We start from the raw sequence: 22,826 nt of genomic DNA, 5'->3' as shown, positions 1-22,826 counted from the left end.
AAACTGAGGCTCAGAACGGTGGAGACAGGTCTGAAGCCACACAGCTCAGAGCCAGCTCACCACGTCCAAGACTCTTTCTAGCATGTGGCAGTGGCCATAATGGCACCCGCCTTATCCTCTGGGACCTCTCAAAAGCCCCCAAAGTGTACAGAACAAGCCCCACACCCTACCCCGCCTGCCCCTCCCCTACACTTAGTAGCCATGTCCAGTGACCAACCAACACCCTCCAAACGCTGGGGTCAACCGGGCATCCTCTTTATTGGTGTTCCCCAGGTGCTGGTGCAGAGTCCCTGGGCTGAGGGGCCAGGGCTCTGAGGGGCAGGCAGCAGTCCCAGAGGCAGCAGGTGAGAAGGTGCATTCTGGCATAAGAAAGTTTCTGGGAAAAGGCTCTTGCATGTAGGAGTTGGCAGTGGCAAGAGGAATGGTGTGCACTTCTTAGCCAAAGACACTCTTGGCGGGTCCAGCTTTGGGCTTCTCAAAGACGGTCTCGGAGCCGGTCCGGGTACCGCTGAACACCGATGGGGCGGTGGAACCAGCTAGTTCTGTGGGGAGGATGGGGGCGTGTGGGCAGGGGCATTTGTGGGGAGCGCCCCTCTGGGCTCAGGAGCTCTGGAGCCTCAGGAAAGGATGCTGGGACCCCTCGCCCCATCCCCCCCTCCCACTGGCACCCACCTGTGCCCTCCATACCCACTGCCCGGGAGGATACTCACCACACTCCCGCATGACCTGGTAGGTCTTGGACTTGATCTCCTGGTTCTTGGCTAGGTTCCCACGGGCCCCCTTCAGATCTTCCTCCTTCACGGGGGGGCGCTTCTTCTTGATGGGGGCATCCTGAGCACCAGCCTCGGAGACCCCAGAACCTCATCTTACAACCTGAGGCCTCAAGGCTGAAAGCCCCTTCCTACCTCACTGCCTTGGCCCTGAGACCCCTCTTTACTGGTCACTGAACTCCAGCCAATTTAAGGCCCCACTCCTCTTCCAGGAAGCCTTCCCAACCATGTCCCATCCCTACCTCCAAGTCTCTCTGTACGTCTCCCACAGACCGGGAGTGTGGGGACCATGGCTGTTGTGGCCTGACACTGCCTGCCTAGCCAGGTTCAGGCCTGGGCACAAAGGGCAAAGGGGAAAGGGACTGGTTTTGAGTGGAGTTTCCTTGGGTGAATTCCAAGACCTCTTCATCGGGTGGCAAGGCCCCTTAGGGATTGCCTCGGTCTCCCCCAAACTGCCAGCATTTGCCTTGTGCATTTTGGGGTGGGAACATGGTAGAAGAATCAGATGCCCGTGAAGTTCACTCGGAAGTCAGTACCCACCCATGGAGCAGGCAAGGAGAACCCTCCACTTGGCAGGCTGCTCTGTCTGTCCCTCCAGTACTGGGGATATTCAGTCTCAGTGCTTGTCCTACACTGAGGACTACTACAGGCGCCCATGAGTCTGGGGCGTCATTCCTTCCTAAGCCCTGGGGACAGGTGCAGGGACTTCCTGGTCCCTGAGTCTGGGCTGGGCTCCTGGGGCAGCACACTACACCCCCTGCACAGAGATATATCCTTCTAGGGAGATGCCTAGGGAAGCTGTGCACCCACAGATCCTGCCTGAGGTGTACGCTCACGCACACGCACATGCACACACACACACACAGCTACAAACAAGTCCTACAGTCAGCTTCTTCACACACAGGGGTATACGCAGACTCAAAGTATCATACATGTTGTCTCTACCCTCCAGACAAGCCACAGAATACCGCCAAACCCCCGGCAAGCTGGGGCCAGGGCTGCCCCTCCTGAGCCCCAGTCTCTCAGGGGCTCACAGAGCTTCTTGTTACGCCTGCAGTTCAGCTCAGGACACGACTGTCAGAGATGACAGTGTCCAGCTGTCCATCCCTGCCCCCATCCTGCCCCCCGCACTAACCCAGCCTGTGCCGGGCCCTCCTACCTGGGACATGGTGGGTGTCCTGCAAGAGCTGCTCCAAAGGCGCCCCCCTGGCAGGCAGAAGCTGGTGGGAGAGATGGGGCAGCGCCGGCCCTCCGGGGCTTATATAGTCCACTTGCCTGCCCTGGAAAGCCACTCCCCTCCTCGACGGGCTTCCCGATGATTCAGGTCCACACAGCCTGTAGCTTCAGAGTTTATTCTTAGAGATGATAGGGGCTTGCGGAGCACTGCTGCCTGGGGGCCGCAGCCCTGGTGGAAGAGGACTGCTGGGGAGACCCCGTGGCCTCGGGAACAGCTGCTGTATGCAGGCGGGAGGTGCCGGGCCTGGCAGTGGGCAGAGTGTTCATGAGCGTGGATCCTGGAATGTGTGTGGCAGCCTCAGCTGCCCACCTGGGAGAGTCCATCTCAATGTGGCGGGTGTCCCAGAGGAAAGGGAGGGCCCTGGGCCGGGCTGGATGGCTCTCAGCTTGTTTTTCTCTCTCTTCTACCCTTCCCTGTATTCCAGAGGAAAGAGAGTTTCTATCCCTGCACCGCAGCAGGGTGGAGGCTTCCTGTGTGTGACTCTCGGGGGCATTTGTTCACAGTGAGCACAGCCTCTCACAGTTCATAGGTGAGCGACTGAGGCTGAGAGAGAAGCTCAGGGAGCCGCTTGTGTTTTTGCTGTTGTGCCTGTCCTCTGTCTGGCTCCTAGTGCAAGGTTAGCCAAGGGACAAAGAGGCAGGGGGTAAAGTGCCCAGAAAGGACCAGAAGGAAACCTGCTTTGTGGTGAGGGCACCGGTGAGTGCAGGCAGGGAAGGGCACAGAGCCTCTGACTGGACGAGGTCACCCAAAGGTGCCTGGCCTGACATTTAGGTTGCTCAAAGCAGGTAGGCGATCTCCCAGCCCATGGCACTGAGCTCTGGAGAGAGGGACAGGCCCAGGGTCTCTCCTGAAGGTCATTTAGCTCTCTGCTAGCCCCTAATAGCCCATCCTTGAAGGGGGGACCCTCGGGGCGCAAGGCAGGCCTCCCCACCTGAGACGGGTGTGGGGAGGGGTGTGGGTGGGAGGTCACCCACACTCCAGCTCCTTGTCAGTTTGTGATGGAGACTATTTTTATCCTTGGAGGCTCCAGGCAGACGGAACCCCAGGCACTGACATTTGGTTATCCCGAATGCCACGCCACTGCTGTCATGTCTCCAATCCCCCCTCCAAGCCCCAGGAGGCCAATGCGAGGACTGCCAGGCTCCATCTGAGACCAGTGCTCAGGGGCACAGACCCAGGGCTGCAAACAGGGGCCTAGGCACCGAGGTGCTTTGGCACTGCCCCCCACCCCCCGCCAGCTCTGCCCAAGGAGGCGCTTGCCCTCCAGCCCTGTGGCCTCGCTCCTCACCCCTCATCCTCCCAGCACCACTTGCTCCTCAGGGGGAGGTAAAGCAGCTCTTACTCGCCTTAGCAGGTAGGTGGAAAAGGCAAGAGCACTTTGTCCCCTTGGCTGATTCTGGCTCCTGTGTGTGTCCCTGTCCCGAGGCGATGTGGGCTCATTCACACCAGGCTTCCTGGGGGAGAATCTTCTAACTCACTGGAAATTTTCTCGACCCCATTAAGCCATTTCAACTCCAAAGAACACACAATCAACAACCACAAGTGATGGTTTGTTTTTTTAAAAAATGTATTAAGATGTGAAACTTTATTGTAAACCATTGTACAATGTTAAGTACATCATCTTCCCTTTCAGTTCAAAAATGGGTTTCTGTGAGTCGTCACTGATTAAACACCCCCACCAGAAGGGCAGTGGAAACAGGCCATGGCTCACTCACATTGGTCTGAGTTCTAATAAACCTCATGAAAAGAGAAATCAAATGAAACCAACCCACCCACCCAGCCAGGAGCTCAAGGAGCTGACGGCTGTTGGACCGGAAGTTCCTCACCGAGAGCAAAGCCCTTCAGAGCTGCCAATGCCGCACAGGGCAAAGCAGAAGCTCTCCACTCCTGGCTGGAAGTGTGTGCAACATCTAAACGCCAACCCTACACTCTACAAGGTGACTGCTTTGGCCAACAAGAAGTTCCTAGAGCAGTCTGTTTTGGCCTGGCTGTGGGAAGGCCAGGGAGTTGTTATCTGGAGGGCAGAGTGGGCTCCTGGGCAGCTGGAAGATGGGGCTGTGCTGCAGGCCACAGGACTACACTGCCTATGACTCGAGCCTTATCTTTTCCCTTTAAAGACATGACAGGGCAATCCTTGCCTAGGACTCCCCGTCTCCAGGAAGGGGCATGCGTTAAAGCTTGAGGCAGGAGGCCACCAGCATGCCTGTGAGTTAACTGATGGGCCACGGGCCCTTATCTCGAAGGTCTTCTGAGCAGACCAACAAACCACTGCCGCCCAGGATCTCACCAACATCCCCCCACCCCCGCTTGCCACTGTCCACATCCCACTGACAACAAAAGGAAATAAGGCCAACAATGATTCCTTCCACTGAGATGTGACCGTTTTACCTCATCAAGTTATTTCCATCAGTTACAAAAAACTTGTTCATGACCCTGACTTATAAGCTTTCGTCATGTGTGGCTCGGCCAAGGTCCACGCTTAGACAGATCAGATGGATAGCACACAGTGTCCAGTTGGTGTCCCATGGTTTCTCAAGCACAGTGACACTTGCCATGTGGCTGGGTAAAGAGCTGTACCTCATAAGGCACCTTGGGGCAGGTGGTGAGGAGACTCATCCCATGGAGGGAGGACAGCTCAGGAGGAGGTTCTGACCATGGCCTCTGCATCTGGTCTCTCTTGAGACCGTGTACTAACCACAGGAAAACCCCAGTGACTACAGGAAACACTCCAGGGAATACAAACTGTGTGTGTGTGTGTGTGTGTGTGTGTGTGTGTGTGTGTGTGTGTGTTATACACCCGTGCACATACACACAGGAAGATAAGGCCAAACAGGCAAGGCTACACTGTCCAGTCCCACATACCACAAGGACCTCTATGATTAGACACTCATCCCTTAGTCGGCCAGCTCTACGATTGTGGCTCAGAGACTAAAGCCCTTATTGAAAATCAGGATATAGGGAAAAACCACCACTCACTCTCCACCACTTTGCCCCTTAAACCCACTGCCTAGCAGGCACTGGGAAGGGCCTTCAGATGAGCAGATTGTCCGAGGCCTACACAACCCCTACTTTCCACCTTTCATGGACTGTGGCTCCCCCACTCACTATGCCTGGAGCTCCAGGGTGAAAGGACTTCTCTGATTCTGAGCTCAGGAGGGTGCAGGAAACAGCGGTGGGCACAGGTTGTTTAGACAAGATGGAACAGAAGGGAAAGGTACAGAGCCAGCAATGCCCCGAGGGGCTGACTTACGGCAGGCACAACATCAGTTCTGGTCTCCCCCGGCACTGATTCTCCAGGGAGACACCCCACCATGGCAGGGATGGGAGGGGGTTAAGAGCCTAAATGAGGGCAGAAGCGGACATGGCCTCTAGTCTTGCACACAATCTCTCCTCCTGCTGCAGATGCCCACTTTTGCAGAGTTGTGGCCCACAGCAGTGACAGGTCCCCGTTCCTCTCAGCCCTCTGGTTCCAGACTCCCAGGGGAAGAAGGGCTGAGAAGCCCACTGCCCGTGCCCTGCCCCTGGGTGGGATTCTGAGAGGTGAGGCAGGCCCTGCACTTAACAGTTTGGCTCCCATGCTACAATTCAGACCCAATCTACTTAACGGCAACATGTTTGTATGTAGGTATGAAAGGAAGGTTCTGGGCCAGGTGGGCTCCCTGCACCCGTCTTACTTCTAGCTTGCACTTTAGTGGTGCAGTTTTCTGTTCCCGTAACTTCTGTGGCTGCCTCTGGGCTGTGATAAAACACTGGCTGCCCCACCGTGCTGCTTCCACAGCAGGGCAAGTGCTCGGGCCAACGCACTCCACGGTGGTCAGCAGGTTCCCAAAGCTACAGGGGCCGGTGGCCACGCTGAGGAGCGGGGGCCACTCCCCAGGGAGGGCACGTGGGCTTAGAAGCGCCTGGCCTGCCCCGTCCCTGGCTGCCCTGACTCTGGAGGACATGAGAAACAGGATCACTGGTCAGACAGGCATTCCTCAGACTGTTGTGCAAAACAAGGGGGTGACAGTAAGATGACAGGCAGAGGGCAGCCTGAGAGGGGCTGGCAGCAGCTGGTTCTGAAGGCTGTACCAGTGGGAGGCGCGGAGGCCCAGACTGAATTTTAAACTACAGATCTGGAGGCTCTGAGAGAGGGAACACACAGGGGTGGCCTCGAGGTCGCAGTTTCTCTGGACACAGACCTCTTAGGCTCTTTTCTTGGTCACATTTAACCAAAACTTCAACCTGCCAGCAGAAAGCCAAGCCAGTGGACAGAGCACTTCCTGTCCCACATGCACCGGGGCCCCAGGTCGACCTTCAGACCAGCTGCCTCCTGCTCAGGCCTGAGTTACACAGACCCACTGGATTTGTTCCTTTCAGATAAGGCCTCATCTCCCTTCCTGCTGAGACCATTTACCTCATCTTATCGCAGATCACATAAAATTTTCCAAATAAAAAAAACTCCTGACTTTTTCTTCCCACCAGTTCACATCTCACGGAAGGCAAACAAACCCATTTCTTTGGGGATTAAAAAGAGTTCTTAAATACAATAGTATGAAAATATAACTTAAAAATATAAAAGTCAACAGCATACGGAAGACTTAAAAATCTATGTTTTGCCCATTAGTCCCATAGGAAATAAACACATACTCAAAAAACATTAACACTGTGACAGCTCATAAAACTGGCTTTAGAAATCAGTAGTTACAAAGCCATTTCGAGTAAGAAAGCATTGCGGTTCCAACTTGGTCAATGAGTGACTTTTAGCCCAAAACGTGTTATGCGTCCACGCGCCCAGAGCCTTGCGGAAAGGCTCTGCCCAGAGCCCGTGTGCACACACGGTTCCCTCCTCAATGCCACCCAGCCAGACACAGGATGGGGCTTCTGGGTCCCTCACGACACCGTCTGGGACAACGACAGACAGACAAAACGCCTCGCTTGCATATTTGGTCAGTGTTTGTAGTGCAACTGAGTGGGAGCCTCCGGTTGCCGCGAACCCCTCGGCGCTGGCCCGCCCTCCCTCTGCCGAGTCACAGTAGTCTGGGAGCGGGCGGAGGCGGCAAGAGGGGCGGAGGTAGAAGAGGAAGGGCAGAGAGGAGGGAAGGAAGGGCCCGGCAGCCGGCTGGGCCCCCAAACCTGACCCCAGCACAGGAGTGTGTCACACGGGCAGCCCGAAGCGGTGCTTCTTCTTCTTCGCGGGCTTCAGGGGGGTCAGTCTGCGCAGGTCTTCCTCTGTGTCAGACTCCTCCATCTCGTCATCGGCTGAGATCAGGATCTGAGGCGGGGGGTGGGGAGGGGCATGGCCTGAGTCACCGCCAGCCGTGCCTTCTTCCTCTGCCCTCCCTCGGTCCCGGCACCAGGGTGCCTACCCCTGTAGGAGGCCTCTGGTCTCGTGATTCTTTAGGAGAGGGTGATGGGGAGACCCCTTTACAGAGTGAGACCACCCCAGACTCAACTTACTCTCAGTGTATTCACGGCTACTGAAACCAGCATCCAGGTGACATGCCCGCCCCTCTGGAGCGCTCCCTTCTCCACCCAACCTCCAGCTGGAACGGAACCCCAGGCAGAGCAAACTCAGCAAGGACTTGCACCCTAAGGTCATCCTGGCAAAAAAGCCCAATCTTGACAAGGGGCATCACAGGTCTTTGAGGTTGCCCTAAATACAGCAGGAGCAACTAAAGAGCCCCCTTGCTCAAAAGGAAAAGAGAACATCTGTGGACCACACACAAGGCAGGCGGGCTTCAGAGCAGCTGCTTTGAACCAACTTTGTAACCTGTGAAGACAAACGGGAGCCCCTTCACTCTTCTGAGCCCATGGAATGACTCAGCCACGGAGTAAGGGGATCCCGGGCAAACACACTCACTCACTGCCAACCTGACACCTCAGTCCTCTGGGCACCATGGAAAGACAGGGACAGTGGCATCTGTACAGGGGACCATGAGCTCATGCCCTCCCGGAGGCAGGATGGGGACATCACCTCTCCCTGGACCACTCCCTTGGGGGCTCCCAGATTAAACTTTCTCTCTGGCTCCCGACTGCTGGTATAGGTGCACCCCAATCACAAAGCACCTTGCCTGTCATGCTGAGACCTTTGCCTGTACCTCATTTCTTGTCATCCCGTCCTACCCTGAGGAACACAGGCCGCTCTGGCCATGAAGGGTTTCACAATACCCAGATGCCGCACCACATGACCACGACTGCTCATGAGTCACTGCTTCTGCCTGTTGTGCTGTTTGTCATTCACTTAATGTTCACCAGACTTGTACAGCACGACAAGCCCGGTCCCAGGCCGGATCCTAGGGACATCTAGAGAAGATACGGGCTTACCCTCTGTCCTGCTCTTCTACCCAGCTTTCAAAACTCCCTCCAGGATGCCCCCAGGAGTTAAGCAAATTGTTCCAGAGTCCTCACAGGGCTTTTGTTAACACCTCAATCTCAAAATCATCAGTCTTATAAGCAGCTTTTCAGACATTCACATTCCCCTCATCTAGTCTGAAGGTCTCTCAGGGAAGACATTACCTCAGCCATTTCTGTGGCCCCACCCTCAGTGCAGAGCTTGGCACACCATGGTGGCTGACAAGGCCTCTCAGGAGGCAGCCCTGGTCTCACCCCGCAGCACACAGGCGGGTGCCCAGGGAGTACAACTTTGCCTCCACGCTCCTAGTTATGACTACCAGTCTCCTTCAAGTCCAAACCTTTGAACTTAGGAAACCTGAAAATATGGGGAGATGAGGTTCCCTGGAAAGGTCTGGCTACCCCTACGTTTTAGACGTTTCTAGCGGGCTTAGCCAACATTTCCACTGCTCTGTAGTGGTGGGCAGGGATTCAAACACCTGCGTGCTTAAAGGTCAAGGATCAGGCCCCGGAGAGTCCTTGCCAGCTTCCCTGGAACAAGGCAGCCCCTCCCTTCCTGTCTTCCTCCACTGGCAGAGGGCCTGGGGACGGACTGTCCGAGGCAAGTCCCCACCACACTGGGTGCTTCACCTTCCTGCCCTGGGAAGGCCAGCGGCTGCGGGGATAGGTCCCTGCTGGATGGAAGCTGTCAGCCTCCTCTCCCTCCCCCTGGCTGACAAGACCAGATGCAAAGAGAGACCAGAGACCTCCCTGGGTCAGGTGGCAGCACGGGGGCTCAGCCCTACCTCAGACTCTGACTCCTCATGGGATGCGGCCCTTCGGTAGCGGACCTTACTCCCATTCCTCGAGTCCTGGTTGGCTCCCCTTTCTTCTAGTTTAGCTTTCGTCCTCCCCTTTCTCATGAGGAAATTGTCCACTACCCAAAACATCAAAGCCTGTGGGGAGGAAACCTGCGTGTTACCCTGGGATAAGCCATTTGTGAAAGCAGAGTGGACCTCCTCGCCACCCCTCCCACCCGCTCCAGATTACAACGTCCAGAACAAGGGGAAGAAAACCCTCATCCAGCCCACCCTGCTCTCTGCCACAAGCTTTCAAAGAGAGGCCCACTCTCTACTTCCTTTGCTTCTACTTTCTTATCAGAGAACCAGCAAGAAAGCCCTGGCCCTCTTCACCCCGAGTGGTGATAACTGATGGGGACAGCCTGCCTTGAGCCTTTGCCTTAGCCACTAGCAAGGTCTCCAGGCTCCTGGATAGGGATCCTCCCATGGGCTGAGCGGCTGGCCCGCACAGTCAGCCATGTCTGTCAGCCCCAGGTGCCTGAAGCATTTCTTCTCACAATTTCCTAACTTCTAGCCAGTGTGCTTGTGAGCTTCTCTTGGAGTTCTGTGTAAATGACAGAGATGGATGCCGGACTTCCTGATCTAGAAATCCTTGTTATGTGTGTGGTGGGAGGTCCCCTGGCAGGGAGGGTGAGACCAAGTTCCCAGATCCTCCATCTTGCACAGGGGGCCTGGAGCACAGGGTCTGCTGAGAAAGCGATCCTGCCATCTCCTCGTCTGGAGTGGGGATGGGGAGGGGCAGACGCTCACACAGAGGGACGTAGGGGCCGTAAGGGCCTTTCTCTGTCAGACTCTGAACTGTGAACAGGACACTGGAAGCCAGAGAGCACACGGGGGTAGGAAAATGCAACATGGCACTGACATTGACAAAGAAGGGGACGATCAGCATGACGATGGCCAGTTTCAGGTCTGGGTTTTCAATGGGATTCAACAGGGCCACCTGTAAAGAGAAGCAGACTCCGTGAGGTAGGGAGAGACCACAGGGAAGGCACCTGGGGGTGGGGGTGGCAGCACGAATCAACCCATGAAGCCCTGAGCAGGGCAGCGTAGCTTAGACCACAGGCCCCAGAACTTGGATGGGTAGAGCGCCCTAATTCTGGGGCTGCACAGCCGTCCCCAGGTGTGGCTGCTAACAAGGCAGCCCCGGGGGAGCACCCGGAGCAGTCAGGGCTCTCACAGCTTGCTCAGGGCTGTGCACCTGAAGTGCAGTGGGCTTATGACCACCCACCAGGAGGCATGGGGGGGTGGGCGCTTTGGGGAGCTAGAGGGAGCAGAGCCAGTGGATGCTCATTACAGACACTAGCACTGAGGTGCCAGGCCTCTTTCTAACAGAAATCCTGCACCCCAACCACCTCCCGAGGGACAGACAATAGCTCGGGAAAGCCTTGGTTTATTCTCTTAAAAAATAAAACTCAGATACAAATAAAACCAAAGGAAGGCTAAGTTCTGAGCTACTCGTTTCTGAAGGCTCTTTGGTTGGTTTCATGTGGCCACGTGGAGGAAATGGGTGGTTGAGGCTAGTCTGCAACGGCACCGGGGCTAGAGGGCAGGGCTGAGGGAATCCCGGGGGCAACGAGCAACCAGCAGCTTCCTGTGCCACCACAGGGCTCAATTAAAGCACTGGCAGAGAGGGGTATGTGAGGACACGTGCACATGAAGGGAACACCCTCCTGACAGTTACAGTCATGAGGCCTGAAGACCACATCAGCCAGTAAGCAACTCGAGGGCAGGGACTCTTCTCTCCATTATGTGTCCCAAGGCTTAACCTGGAGCAGAGTTTGCGTGATTCAAGGAGATGGAGGCTAAGCGGAAAAACAAGTTCATGCTCTCGACAGGCGGCCCTATCACACCGAATCCAGGCTGCATTCACGGAGGTAAAAAAGAAACAACGAATTTGGTTTTCTAATAAGGCTGGGAGTGTGTGGGTGGTAGGGGAAAAAGTACCATCTTGCTTGGTGTCCCAAGGAGCGGGAAAGAAGGGACAAGAGCAAACCTTTTTCCACTGAAGTATGAGGAGGACGATGAAGACGACAGACTTCTCAAAAATCATGATCACAATGTAAAGAGCACACTGCCCAACCCAGGCTCCACACTGCAGAGGGTCTCCTGCGGGGACAGTGGGTGTGCTGTCACGTGGGGCCCGGACACCACGCCCCGTCCCGTACCCACCGCTCCTGTGAGCCCTCATGCCCCCAGCCCACACCAGAACCCTGGCTCTAAAGCCACTTAATGAGCCCTCAAAGCACCAAGAATCACTTCAGCCCAAGTAGACAATTGTGGGTGTTTTAGACAAAATCAGAGAATTCCTAATTTGGAGATACCAGAGTGGCATTTCTTTCAAGAGATTCTAAGATATAATTAAAAAAAAACTAAAGTTAGTAAGTGCTCACTGCTGGGGCTCAGAGAATTGGCTCTTTTTGTCCACTGGCAGAGCTGTGTGCAGCAAGGCTGCTATTATTATCCGTTGTTGATTTTTCCAGTGACTGTGGTGCCATCCATCCCTTCCTCCATCTGTGGGCTGGCATGTTTGGGACTGTGATGGCAGCAGATAACCTCATTGCTCGTCTGCTACCCCCACCCACCATCCCCGCTGTCCCTGCCGTCCTCAGCCCCGAAAGCAGAATTTGGACTGGAGGGACTCTGTTTCTGTCTACACGGAGCAGCCCCAAACAGCTTTGGCTGGGGACAAAGAAGAAAAGTGGGCAGCCCTCATGGCAAGGGGACAGCAGTGAGGGGCCGTGCCTTGGGGCTGTGCCAAGGGTCTATCTGTGACCCCATCAGTCACTGTGTTTGAGAAATGGAGAAATCCCAACAGTCCAAGCTGGGGCACACACAGGGCCTGGAGGGCCTCCAGAATGTTTCAACAGGGACTAGAAGGAAGGGTGGGAGTCCAGCCCCAGGGAAGGGATCTGGATCCTCAGGGACAGGCAGAACCCAAGGGATGGGCCCCAGGGGAGCCACACATGCCTCCCCAAAGCAGGAGACGCAGGGAGTGGGGCGGGTCCCCCTGAGGCCGGCTCTGGGAGCTCTCCTGCACTGGCGTGACCACCGCTGGCTGGCCGGAAGAGCGGGGTGGACGGTAGCTTTCCAGAGGAGGCAAAGGCCCCACACTAGGCAGTGAGAAGAGAACGTGACCCAAAGAGAAGGCTCCAGCTTCATGCCGGAGTCTACGGTTCCTGTAGCCATCCCTGCACAGGCCCCAGCCCTGCCAACGACACACAGTAGAAGCGCAAGTGAATGCCTTCACGCAGCTGTAATGGACACAACACCAGGCCATTCCCTTTTCTGGAAAGCCTCGGCAGAAGGGTGCAGAAAGCATGCAGAAAGCCAAAGGGCCTTTTTTTGAGCTCGTCCTGTCTACTTTCACTTCTGGTATTAGACACATCTGAGCCAAGAAACCACTTCAGAAGCACAATCTCTCCTAGCCAGACTTTTAATGGAGTTCTGTAATCCCTTCAGTAAACTATGTGACCTTACTGAGAAAAGTTCTCAGAAATAACCAATCAAAATGTTTGTTAAAAATCATTAAGACTGGAGACAGGCAGAAAACACTAGCAGGCAGTATCTCTGAATGGCGACCGCATGTTTAGAGTCAACTGAACAAGGGCCCACACTTAATGTCAAGAGAAAACCTACTTGCTCGCGTGTTTGCTCCCTCTGCCCTTCGGCTTGAGGGGACTGACAAAGGGGGACGTGTTTTCCTCCCTCCCCTCGTGCTGCCCCGTGAAGGTTAGCCGCAGCTGTGGCTTGTTTCATTTACACGCTTTAATAAAGAACGTGGTGGGGAAAAAAAAAACAAACCCTGTGCAAACCTGCTCCCACATGTCTTCCTCTGCTCTGTCCGGACCACATGCAGCCCCAGCTGGTATGGACGCATGTGCCCGTTTGTTTTTCAGACTTGTTTCACTTGAGAGCCTTCCAGACATTCCCCACTGTCTCATCGTTTCAGGACAGACACGCCAGGCATTCTCGATGTGTCCTGCTTTGTACCACACTGGACAACCTCAGGTACCTACATGGGTGTTTTGTTTTTGTTGAATAATTTCCTTAGGATAAATCACAGGAATAGGGGACAAACGGACAGAACATGTCTGTCTCTCAAGGCTTCAGGAAGGAAGCATTAGGACAGAGGCAGGCAGCAAAACCCACAAACCACAACACCCGGGGGGCACAGACCCTGCCTTCATGGCTTCTGCTTGGGGAGAAGCTGCCTGGTCATTCAGGCAAGCACACCTGTCACCTGCATCTCATCTCACCCCTCAGGGCCCGTGGCTGATTCCTCAAGTCCCATGTGCTTGTCAGTAAATTCACCCTCTCCTCTAGGGACAAAGGAAGCACCTAGAAAACAAGCCCTTCTTCACTTAGCTGAGAAGAGAGCTCTGGGGGTTACATGGAAACACGGCCTCAAGCAGTGGGGCTGGCCAACACGTGTGGTGGACAGAATAACGACCCCATCGAGACGACTGCATCCTAGTCCCAGGACCCTGTGCACGTGGCAGGTGACCTGACAGAGGGGAGGAAGCCGCTAACCAGCTGACTCTAGGAAAGGGAGAGCACCCTGCAGTGTCCAGGTGGGTCCAGCATGTTCACAAGGGCACTTCAAACTGGAAGGAGGTGCTGGAAGGTCAGCATGAAAGTGTGTGAGAGGAGCTGCCGGCTGCGGGCCCCTCGGGGGGAGGAAGGGGCCAGTGCAGGCAGCCTCTAAGGGCAGGAAAAGGCAAGGATATGGGTCTCCCCCTAGAGACTCCAGAAGAAACCATTCCTGCTGACACCTTGACTTTAGCCCTGGGAGATGCAGGCGGGACGTCTGAACTATATGACTGTAAGGCAAGAAATCCATGGTGTTTGAAGCTACTCATTTCGTGGCAACTTTTTATAGCTTTGACAGAAACTGGTAACGTGGACAAAAACAGAAATGAGGTAACAGGACACGTGCTCCCTCCCCAGGCTGAGGGAGGACTCAGGACAGTCTTGGATAAAGGGCAGCTGCATCTGGAGACACCCGGCTTGAAGGCTCTGGCTCCTAAACGCAGTGGTGGGAGGACAGGGTGGCATGGAAGCAAGTGGCTCAAGCAGCCGCTGCCTCCGTGACGCACTGGGGACGGGTGCAGGGCCTTCTGCATCACGACCAGCCTGGCCTCGCCTCCTGCGGGTCCCCGAGGGGCTGTGGATGCACCTCCGACAGCACTGGTCACCACAGCGCAGACCAGAGCCCTGCCTTCCAGGATGGGTCTCAGTGGCAAGCAGTGAGCAGCACTGTCCTTGGAAGTGGTGGGAGAGGAGACCACCTCCCCTCTATCCCAGCTGTGCACTGGCTTCCCATGTCACTTAAGCTCTCTGGGCATGAGCCTATGAGGATGGCACCGCTGTGGTCTGTATGCGTCCTCTAAGCTGAGGTGTCATGACTCGGGGCTTCTGAGAAGCCTTCCTTTGAGCCAAAGGAGCACACACTGTGTGTCAGACACTATCTTTAAGTCCGTGACTCATCAGGCATTGAGTAACGGGGCTAAGAAAAGCCCTCCCCTGAGTTCATCTCCCCTCAACAGAGACAAACAATTACTTAAGATTTCTAGAAATACCCAAGGACGCACAGCCGGCTCCAAGAATCGGCTCCTTTCTACATGTTAGTGCCTTGTGAGTCTTCAGTCATCTAGGAGTGACCAGCCCTGAGGCCCAGACCCATGAGCTCTGTAGAAGGTGTGAGTAGGAAAGGAGAGCGGAGGTCCAGAATTCCTTCCCTTTTGTTCTGTGTGTGCCCCTATGTGTCCAAGGCCCCGCTGGTGCTGTTCCCACTGAGACAAAGAGCCCCTGCTCCCAGACAGCAGGGGCCAGCTGTGAAGGTGGTCCTGAACTCCTACAGTGTGGCAAGGCCTCAAGGAGGCACCTATCATGGCAGCCGTGCTCAGGCCACAGCCGGCCGCTCCTCTGGGAGTACAAAGTCAAGGGTGATGCGTTTGTGTTGGAAGACAGTGTGAAGGGGAACTTCCTGCCCAGGCTATTGTCCTTGGGGTCTGAGGAGAGGGGACTGGGTCAAAGATGAGCCAGCAGCCACAGGTCACCTGTTTCAAGCCATGTCTCTGTGAGGGAGGATGGACCCGGTGTCCCTGGTGACTGTGCATGCTAGACACTGGTGGGGGGCCAGCCTACTGTCAGGAGACAGCAAGGCAACTTGGCCCCGGGAGGGACAGATCCTCCGCCTTGACCTTACAGCCCCTGTAGTGAAATGGCCCAATGACAGGACATGTACGGACATGCAGCAGAAAGAGGGCCAGCTCCCTACTGAGCACCTCCCAAACCTGGAGCCGGCCCTTCTCTAAGGAGGTGTGTGTACTGTGTGTACTCTGTGGGAAGCTCAGCACAGTGAGGTGGCCTTAGAGCGGCAGGTGTGGCCTCCGGTGCCCTCTGGTGGAAGAGGCCAATGCCGTGCCCCTCCGTGTGTCCAGGGCTCTTGGCTCCTGCCGTCAAGTGGCAGTAAAGTGTGTACCTACACACCTCAGACCGTGTGGATTTGGACGCTAGCAGGGGACCAGAACCGGCCCCGCAAGCACACAAAGGAGACAGCCATTGGCTCCTGAATCCCCGAATCCACAGGCCCAGTGGGCTGTACAGGAGAAGGAGCAGAGCCCCCTCTAAGAAGCCCCCTCCACACTCCATGCTGTGTTACCAACGTCCGTGCTACGTTACCATATTCGCCAAAACGCAGAGACTCCCACTGCTGCCACTCCACCAAGACGCTGACAGCACGCACGCCCACGTAGATGAGCAGCATGCCTACGGTGGCGTCCAGGAGGAAGTTGATGAGGTACCTGGGAGGAGAGGACACAGCAGTACTGTCAGAAAGCGAGGGCCACTGGTGGGCCGACTACAGGCCTGATGCCCCGGCACTTTGGCCTGTTCCGGGGGCCAGTGCAAGAGGCTGCGGGGCTCACTCCCAGGAACCCTAGCGAAGCCTCCCTGTGACAGTGTGCTGACACTCACCAGGGACAAAGAAGCTTGGGAGACCTCAAATACTCCCAGCAAATGAAGACCTGACACAAGACAGAGTGCCTGGAAGTAGTCAAGGAAGTCAACAGGGAAACAGAACTTAATTCAGTAAAAGAAGTCTGCTCCATGACACTGTTCACATCCTGACGGTCCAGTTCAGTGCTCCTGTTCCAGGGCAGTTCAGGAAATGGTTTCTGGGGTTTCTTACACCAAACAGGTCGGGGCCATGTGGCCCTTCTTCTTTCCCATGTTTCAGATTCAGAGCCTACCATCGAGGCAAGTACAAATATTTTTTTTTTTTTTAATTTTTTAAATTTATTTCTAGGAGAGACAGAGAGAGACAGCGTGAGCAGGGGAGGGTCAGAGAGAGACGGAGTCACAGACTGAAACAGGCTCCAGGCTCTGAGCTGGCAGGCAGCACAGAGCCCGATGCGAGGCTCGAACCCACCAACCGTGAGATCATGACCTAAGTGAAAGTCGGACGCCCAACCGACTAAGCCACCCAGGTGCCGTGAGGCAAGTACAAATATTTCTAAGGAGACAGCTTTACTCCCATGGAAAAGGCACGATGATGGGAGGAGAGGGTAGAGTTGGAAGAGCACTCCCACCTTGATCATGTGCTCTTTTGTAAGGTCTGTTCCCATGTGTCTGATACGTGCCTCTCCCCTCACCAAGGAAAGGGCCTCCCTCGAGGGCCCGTACCCAGACCTTGCTGGGCACCCTGACCACAGACCCCAGTTCTCCACACAAAGCAGGAGACAGGCCACCACTGGGTCAGGTACTAGCCCTCTGGGATGCCAAGTGGCTCAGAAAGCCCTCAAAGTAGTTCCAGATGCCACAGATCAACTGGCACTTTCTACTTTCTGAGGCTTAAGATATTTTATGCAGACTCACAACCCACACCCTAAGATAAGGCCCAGGCTTTAGCGACACACACAGCACACTGAAACCGGAGGGATGCCCTGCTCCTCTGTGCTCAGGGCCCAGTTGGCGGCCCTGGAGTGGTGAAAGGTGGTTTCTGCTGCCTGCCCTTCCTCTTTAAAATCACAAGGGGTCACTCTCAGACCAGAGACCAAGGCATAGCAACTGCTGCCAAGGCAATTTCTCCAAGTTCACAGCTGGCCCTAAGCTAAGCTGCTCTTGGATGCTTACGTCTAATTGGTTTCAAGTGGTTCTCACATCTGAGGCTCACCCTGAAAATAACAAGAACACCTGATACACATACACACGTCAGTTCATTCATTCCCTCACCAAATATTTATGCCTACTGCGCTCCAGGCCCTGGGAACAAAGACTTTAGAAAGCTCCATACTCTGTATCCAACACAGATGAGACCAGCAGACAGCAGTGGGCCCCGAGCCAGACTGGCCAGCTTCAGATTCCACTCCGTCACTACTGAGCCCTGTGAACTTAACTTACATCCTCTCTCTGTGCCTCAGTTCCCCAAGTTGTAAAATGAGGATAACCAAAGTATCTAAATTGTAGGGCTGTTATCAGGATCAAATGAATCAACACACGTGAACAGTGCTTGCCACCTAGCAGATGCTATACAAATGTGTTTTTGAATCATAGCCCCTCAGAGTCACAAAAGCTTAACAATCCTCTACCCCCGCAAAGCTGTCCGGAGCAAGGAGCAGAGTCCCCAGCACAAGGGATCCCTGCAGCCACAGGGAGCAGCTCATCTCCTTCTGTTTGTAAGTGTCTCTTTTCCCTGAGCTGAGGCTGGCTTCCCTTCCGGTCTGCAGACTCCCAAGATGCCCCAGGGCCAGCCCAGCCCAGCCCAGCCCCCACCTGTAAAAAGCCACAGGGCAGAGCAAGGATGGCAGGCCCCAGAACAGACCCCAACACATGCAGCCTTCCATAGGGCCCAGGACCCCTCTACTCCCCGAGCACCACCAGCTCTTGCACCCACTGCTGGGGCTCTCATGCCTTTCCTAAGTTTTAACAACAACTTCCTCTAATTGAACTGTTAACTTCCTCACTGAGAAGTGCCCCCGTGGTTGGTTTCCAGTGGCGCTTATACCCATCAACTCCTTAAACTTTCACGGGAATCCTGGGGATGTGGCAGGACACATGGACAGGGGAGCAAACTATGGCTCAGTCTGGCCTCTCAGTCAAGTGCCTTCACCATGCCAAGCTCCATCTTGGGTCTTTTCTGCTCCAGGCTGAGCACTCAAAATCTGTCAACAGCCCTTTCTCCATCCTGGCTGTGATTCAGTTTGTCAGTGTCCCTCTTAAAGCTGTATCATCTTCTTTTTGTAGACGAGCAATGGAAGCGCTGCAAGAGAGAGTCACATGGCCAAGGCTATGCCAGGAGTGAGGTTAGAGCCTCTCCTGCAAGCAGCTGGCTCTCAGTCTCTCCTGGTCAATGACATCAAGACGATTAACAAGATCAGAGGATGACTCAAGCCTGCTGGGGAGGCAAGAGTTGGAAGGACAAGGCCCTTTCCTTACCATCTCCCCTACACTTTCCACTCCTCCACTTTGGGGCTACATACACCCAAACATCCAAACACATCACAACCTGTCCAGATCTTAGAAAAAGATTCTGGGAGACTTCACAACTTCCTTCTGAAATCTGAATCTACATAGTCACCAAGGAAGGAGGCATAAAAGAATCTTCCAGTCCACATGATCTTAAATGCACACTAAACCTCTTGGCAAGGGACTCACCAGCCATCTGCCCTGCTCTCCCAGAGGCAGGGCAGGCCAGGGGTGGGGCAGAGGGGACCACAAAGGGCAGAGGGCAGCATGAGCAAAGGCACAGAAGCAGGAGGTAGCTTGTGGGGTTGAAGGTCACAGCACAGCACTGGCTGGAGTAAGTCTGAGCCAGGAAGCTAGGAGATGGAGCCAGGATAGGGCCAGTAAGCCTCCTTCTCCACTCCATCTGCCAGGAGAGGTGCCGCTGGGGGATTCAGTCAGATTGCCTGGGGTGGGGGACTGTGTGGAAGGCACACTGCAGGGATGAGCTGGAACAATCTGTGGTCTTCAGGTCAAAGAGGTCAATGATAGTCAACAATGGCTTTGACCCTGAGCGAGTGGCACCACAGAGGAGCCCTTGTGTGTCCAGTTCCAGCAGAGATACTCCTTCAGGGCACGATGCTGTCCTGCTAGGGATTGCTCCCTGCCAGGAGGCATAAAAGTGCCAGAACACCAAGGGCCAGAGTTCTGATGAGCAGAAAGCCAACACACAGGGCAACCGTAAGCAGGCAAAGCCCCAACAGTCAACTGACAGCTGTGTCTGAGCAACCACAGGCAGCACAGAATATGGTCATGTGGGGAAGCACAGCGCACAACGGGGGACTGCTCCCTCCCCAAGCTAGAGGGAACATGACCGGTGGCAGAAAGCAAGACCAGCCTACAATTTCAGTGTATGGGTGGGTGATGTCTGTACTCAAATATGGGCCACTTACAGTGAACAAGGGTCCTCTTCAGTGAGATCTGCTAGGTACACATTTGCAAAGTGGATGAACAGCATTCCTATGGCTTGTTTGGAAGTGTCTAAAAACCTGCACAAAATAGGATCGGCACTTGTTATCGCCCTCACCAGAGGGTAATATCCAATTTAGGGAAAATGAGAAGTCTGAAACAGGAACAAAGCTAGCAGCAAGATCTCAACCTCCCCAGTACTGGTCACCTCTTTCTCTGGCATCAACACTAACTCAGGCTTGGCATCTCAGCTACCTTCTGAAACCTTCAATAACACTGCATCTGAAATCCCTAAAAGGCCACTGATGTATAACACATATTTAAACATATATTTAAATTAGATGTGTTTACTTTTTCATTTTTTGTTACTTCAAAATGAAATGCTTGATCACAGCTGTGTGATGAAGTCCAAGGGGTCTCCGTATTAAAGAGCTCCCATTCAACCTCACTAAGAGCTAAATGCTATGCAAGACTAACGAGACACCCAAATCCAGCACTGCCGCTAAAACCCTGAAGACTTCTGGCTGCATTTACACCCCGGGCTAGCTTGCGATGGGCAAACTTTTCCTGTAAGAGGTCAGAGAGTAAATACTGTAGGCTTTGCAGGCCACTGTTCTCTGCAGCAATTGGTCACCCCTTGGCACTGCAGGGTGAGAGCAGCTGTGGAGGCCGCCATTCCTGTAACACTATGAAAATGGACAGCACGCCAGATTGGGCCTGTGGGCTGCAGTCTGCCAACCCTTGGGCTAGAAGGCAGGGTGTTCACTCTGGACACACCTCACTGCCCCATCCACGAGGGGTCTTTAGTTTCTCCTCTGTCATGAACACCTGGAAACCAGGTGGTCTCTGGATTGTGGCCAACTCTCTTGGTCTCCCAGGCTGGGCATCCCGGGTTGGGCCAGGCCACTGAAGGGGGTGGTGAAGGGCCACATAGGCATGGGTCATTGGCCTTGGGGTCTTAGGGCTGAACAGATCTTGGAGATTATCCAGACCAACCCTGTGACTGAAGCTTGAAAATCATTTCCTAAAACAATGGCAAAGAAGAAGTCCCACCCCCCAAAGGGGAACATGTACCCCACAGAGTGCCCCAGCTCCAGACCCTCCCCAGGTTCCCCGGCCCAAGCTAGAAACCCAGATTCAAGAGAAACCGACTGTGGAAAATAAAAACAAGAATGATCAACATTCACAAATAATGCACTGAAGATCAATAAGGAGATGCTTAAAATGTTATAAAGGGCCTTTATCACAGTGATTTATCTGAAGTCTTCTCTGGAGGGATAAGGGCTATTTTGTTAACAGAGCTGCAAGCCTAAGGCAGCCCAAGAAAGTCCGCTTCTTGTGGACATCATGTTGTCCCGAACAGCTGGCTGTCCCCTCATTTTCTGGAGGGTTGTCTTTGGAAGCTGTGCCTGAAGCTCTACCAGCCTTTTATGAAGAAAAAACTGCTACCACAGGGTCATCCCAGGACTAGGAAAGCCTAGCTTGGGGGAGAGAAGCATATACATGGTATATCTGAGCAATCTCCAAATTTAGATAATGTTCTGCTCACACACACAGACTACAGAATCTGAGGACTGATCACAATCTAACACCAAGGAGACATAATTAAAGGAGCTTGCAGCACACGCTGATGTATCTAATCTTCCATTTTCTAAAACTGGACAGCGGTGTGGTGACAGAATAAAGGCAGAGCTGAATGTTAGCTGGAGAAATAGAAGTCTTTCATATTTTTCATAGTTCCTGATGATTAATTCAACTAAGGGATCCTAACACTTTATGTTCTGGAGAAACTCTCACATTGCCCCCCTCCCCGCAACTAAACCCCAAATAGCCCATGGCATTCTAGGAAGGTGTTAATATTTAAATACGTACCATATCCTCCACGGCCGTCTCTCATGCTTTGGCTCTCTGAAGCGCTTGACTGGAAGAAAACACACACCGTTCAGTGGCTTTCCACAGTGACAATGAAGCACAATGCATTCAACAAGTGGGTTAGTGGTACACTTGGGGCTGACACTACTAAGTTAAGGTACTCGTTCTTTTAACATGTACCAACGTACAATAAGCTGTGAGGGTCACAGAGGCCCTGCACTGGCTGCTGACTGGGACAGACTCTTCAGAACCGGACACTTAGGAAGAACGACTCCTCACAACGTGTGGAAAACTGTATTTTCTTCTCTTTCATGACGAGGTTCTCGCAGGGCCTGGAGACCACAAAGTGGAATGCAGCTACCTCCAGAGTCAGAATCCGCTCTATGCACCGACAAATCCCAACATTCGCTTAGTGCCCCCTCCTAGCTAGGCACTGAAACAAAGGCTGAGGCAGCAGCCCAGCGGGAGGGCAGGCACACCACCATACAGTGAGGAAGTGCTAGGGCAGAACTATGTCCCAGGCAGAGTGAGGGCGCGAGGGAAGGACGACCACGTCCGGCTGCCAGGGAGGGCCCTGGTCGGGAAAGGCTTCACTGGTGCGAGGTGGCCGGCCAAGCCAGGTTCTGAAGGTTGGGTAAAAGTTGAGCAAACAGACCAGGGAGTCTGGAATGAATCCCATAGGGAAGGAAAAGCCAGGGCAGAGTCAAAGCAGAGTCAAAGACATGGTTGGGACTGTGTTTTAGAAAAACAGCTCCGAATCACGTAGATGGTGAGCTTTTGGGGCTGGAGAAAATGCTGGCTGAGCCCCAGCACCAGGCAGGGGTGCCCCCAGCTACAGAACAGCCAGTGGGGGTGGGGCGCTCCTTCACCAGCAGGCTGACCTCAGGCGGCAGAGGACTGCCCAGACTGGCACCTTCACCTGGGGTCTGCAGACGGTCTCCACGAGTCTGTCCGCTAACACAAACACCACAAGTGCTGCATGTGTGATGCCGCCCCTCACAAAAGTACCAAGGATGAAACACAACAGCGCAAGCCCACGAGGGAGCATGTTACCAGGGCAGTGCGTGAGAACCATAGCAGAGCCCCGAGCTGCCACTGAGGGCGCAGGAGGAGGACACAGCAAGGGAGAACTTGTGCCTGAATCACCGGACCCTATCTTTAAATGAAAACAGGCTGTCTGCAGTTCGCCACACAAAGACTGTCTGTCCACAGAAAGAAAACAGGTCTGGGGTTCAGAGAGACATTCTGATAGACCAACAAGCAGGAGGAAATGTGAGGAGGTCTGTCACTCTGCTGATACATCACACATCCAAAGTATCGACAGTGTCAAAGAATCTGGAGGTGGGGCCAGGAGGTCCCGCT

At 54.3% G+C, this 22,826-nt stretch overlaps 2 protein-coding genes across 2 annotated transcripts in view; both read right to left on the bottom strand.

Moving 5' to 3' along the window:
- Positions 1 to 239: 239 nt before the first annotated feature.
- MUSTN1 (musculoskeletal, embryonic nuclear protein 1) lies at positions 240 to 2,119 on the bottom strand. Its single transcript, XM_077749570.1, has 3 exons — positions 1,930 to 2,119; positions 711 to 843; positions 240 to 542 (listed from the first exon to the last, which is right to left on the bottom strand). Exons 1-3 carry the CDS (start codon positions 1,936 to 1,938, stop codon positions 436 to 438), a joined length of 249 nt encoding a protein of 82 aa, XP_077605696.1. The 5' UTR covers positions 1,939 to 2,119; the 3' UTR covers positions 240 to 435.
- A 1,437-nt stretch (positions 2,120 to 3,556) lies between these two features.
- The window catches only part of STIMATE (STIM activating enhancer), a 53,332-nt gene continuing 34,062 nt past the window's right edge, over positions 3,557 to 22,826 (bottom strand). The window contains exons 2-8 of the mRNA XM_077749558.1: positions 21,465 to 21,513; positions 19,577 to 19,672; positions 15,864 to 15,985; positions 11,173 to 11,285; positions 10,042 to 10,119; positions 9,126 to 9,275; positions 3,557 to 7,261 (exon numbers count right to left, since the gene is read on the bottom strand). Coding sequence (XP_077605684.1) covers positions 7,145 to 7,261; positions 9,126 to 9,275; positions 10,042 to 10,119; positions 11,173 to 11,285; positions 15,864 to 15,985; positions 19,577 to 19,672; positions 21,465 to 21,513 — 725 coding nt within the window. The 3' untranslated portion in view covers positions 3,557 to 7,144. The remainder of the gene's footprint in view (positions 7,262 to 9,125; positions 9,276 to 10,041; positions 10,120 to 11,172; positions 11,286 to 15,863; positions 15,986 to 19,576; positions 19,673 to 21,464; positions 21,514 to 22,826) is intronic.

This window comes from Crocuta crocuta, unplaced genomic scaffold (assembly GCF_008692635.1).
Source record: "Crocuta crocuta isolate KB4526 unplaced genomic scaffold, BGI_CrCroc_1.0 scaffold463, whole genome shotgun sequence".
Classification (NCBI taxonomy): Eukaryota; Metazoa; Chordata; class Mammalia; order Carnivora; family Hyaenidae; genus Crocuta; species Crocuta crocuta.
Note: the sequence above shows the minus strand (reverse complement) of the source record. Positions and strands in the feature narration are given on the sequence as shown.

Bases quoted from the DNA above. Each gene is read 5' to 3' on its own strand.
- MUSTN1 (XM_077749570.1), bottom strand. The intron at 543-710 runs GTGAGTATCCTC...TCCTCCCCACAG, and splicing joins CCAGGTCATGCGGGAGTGTG to AACTAGCTGGTTCCACCGCC.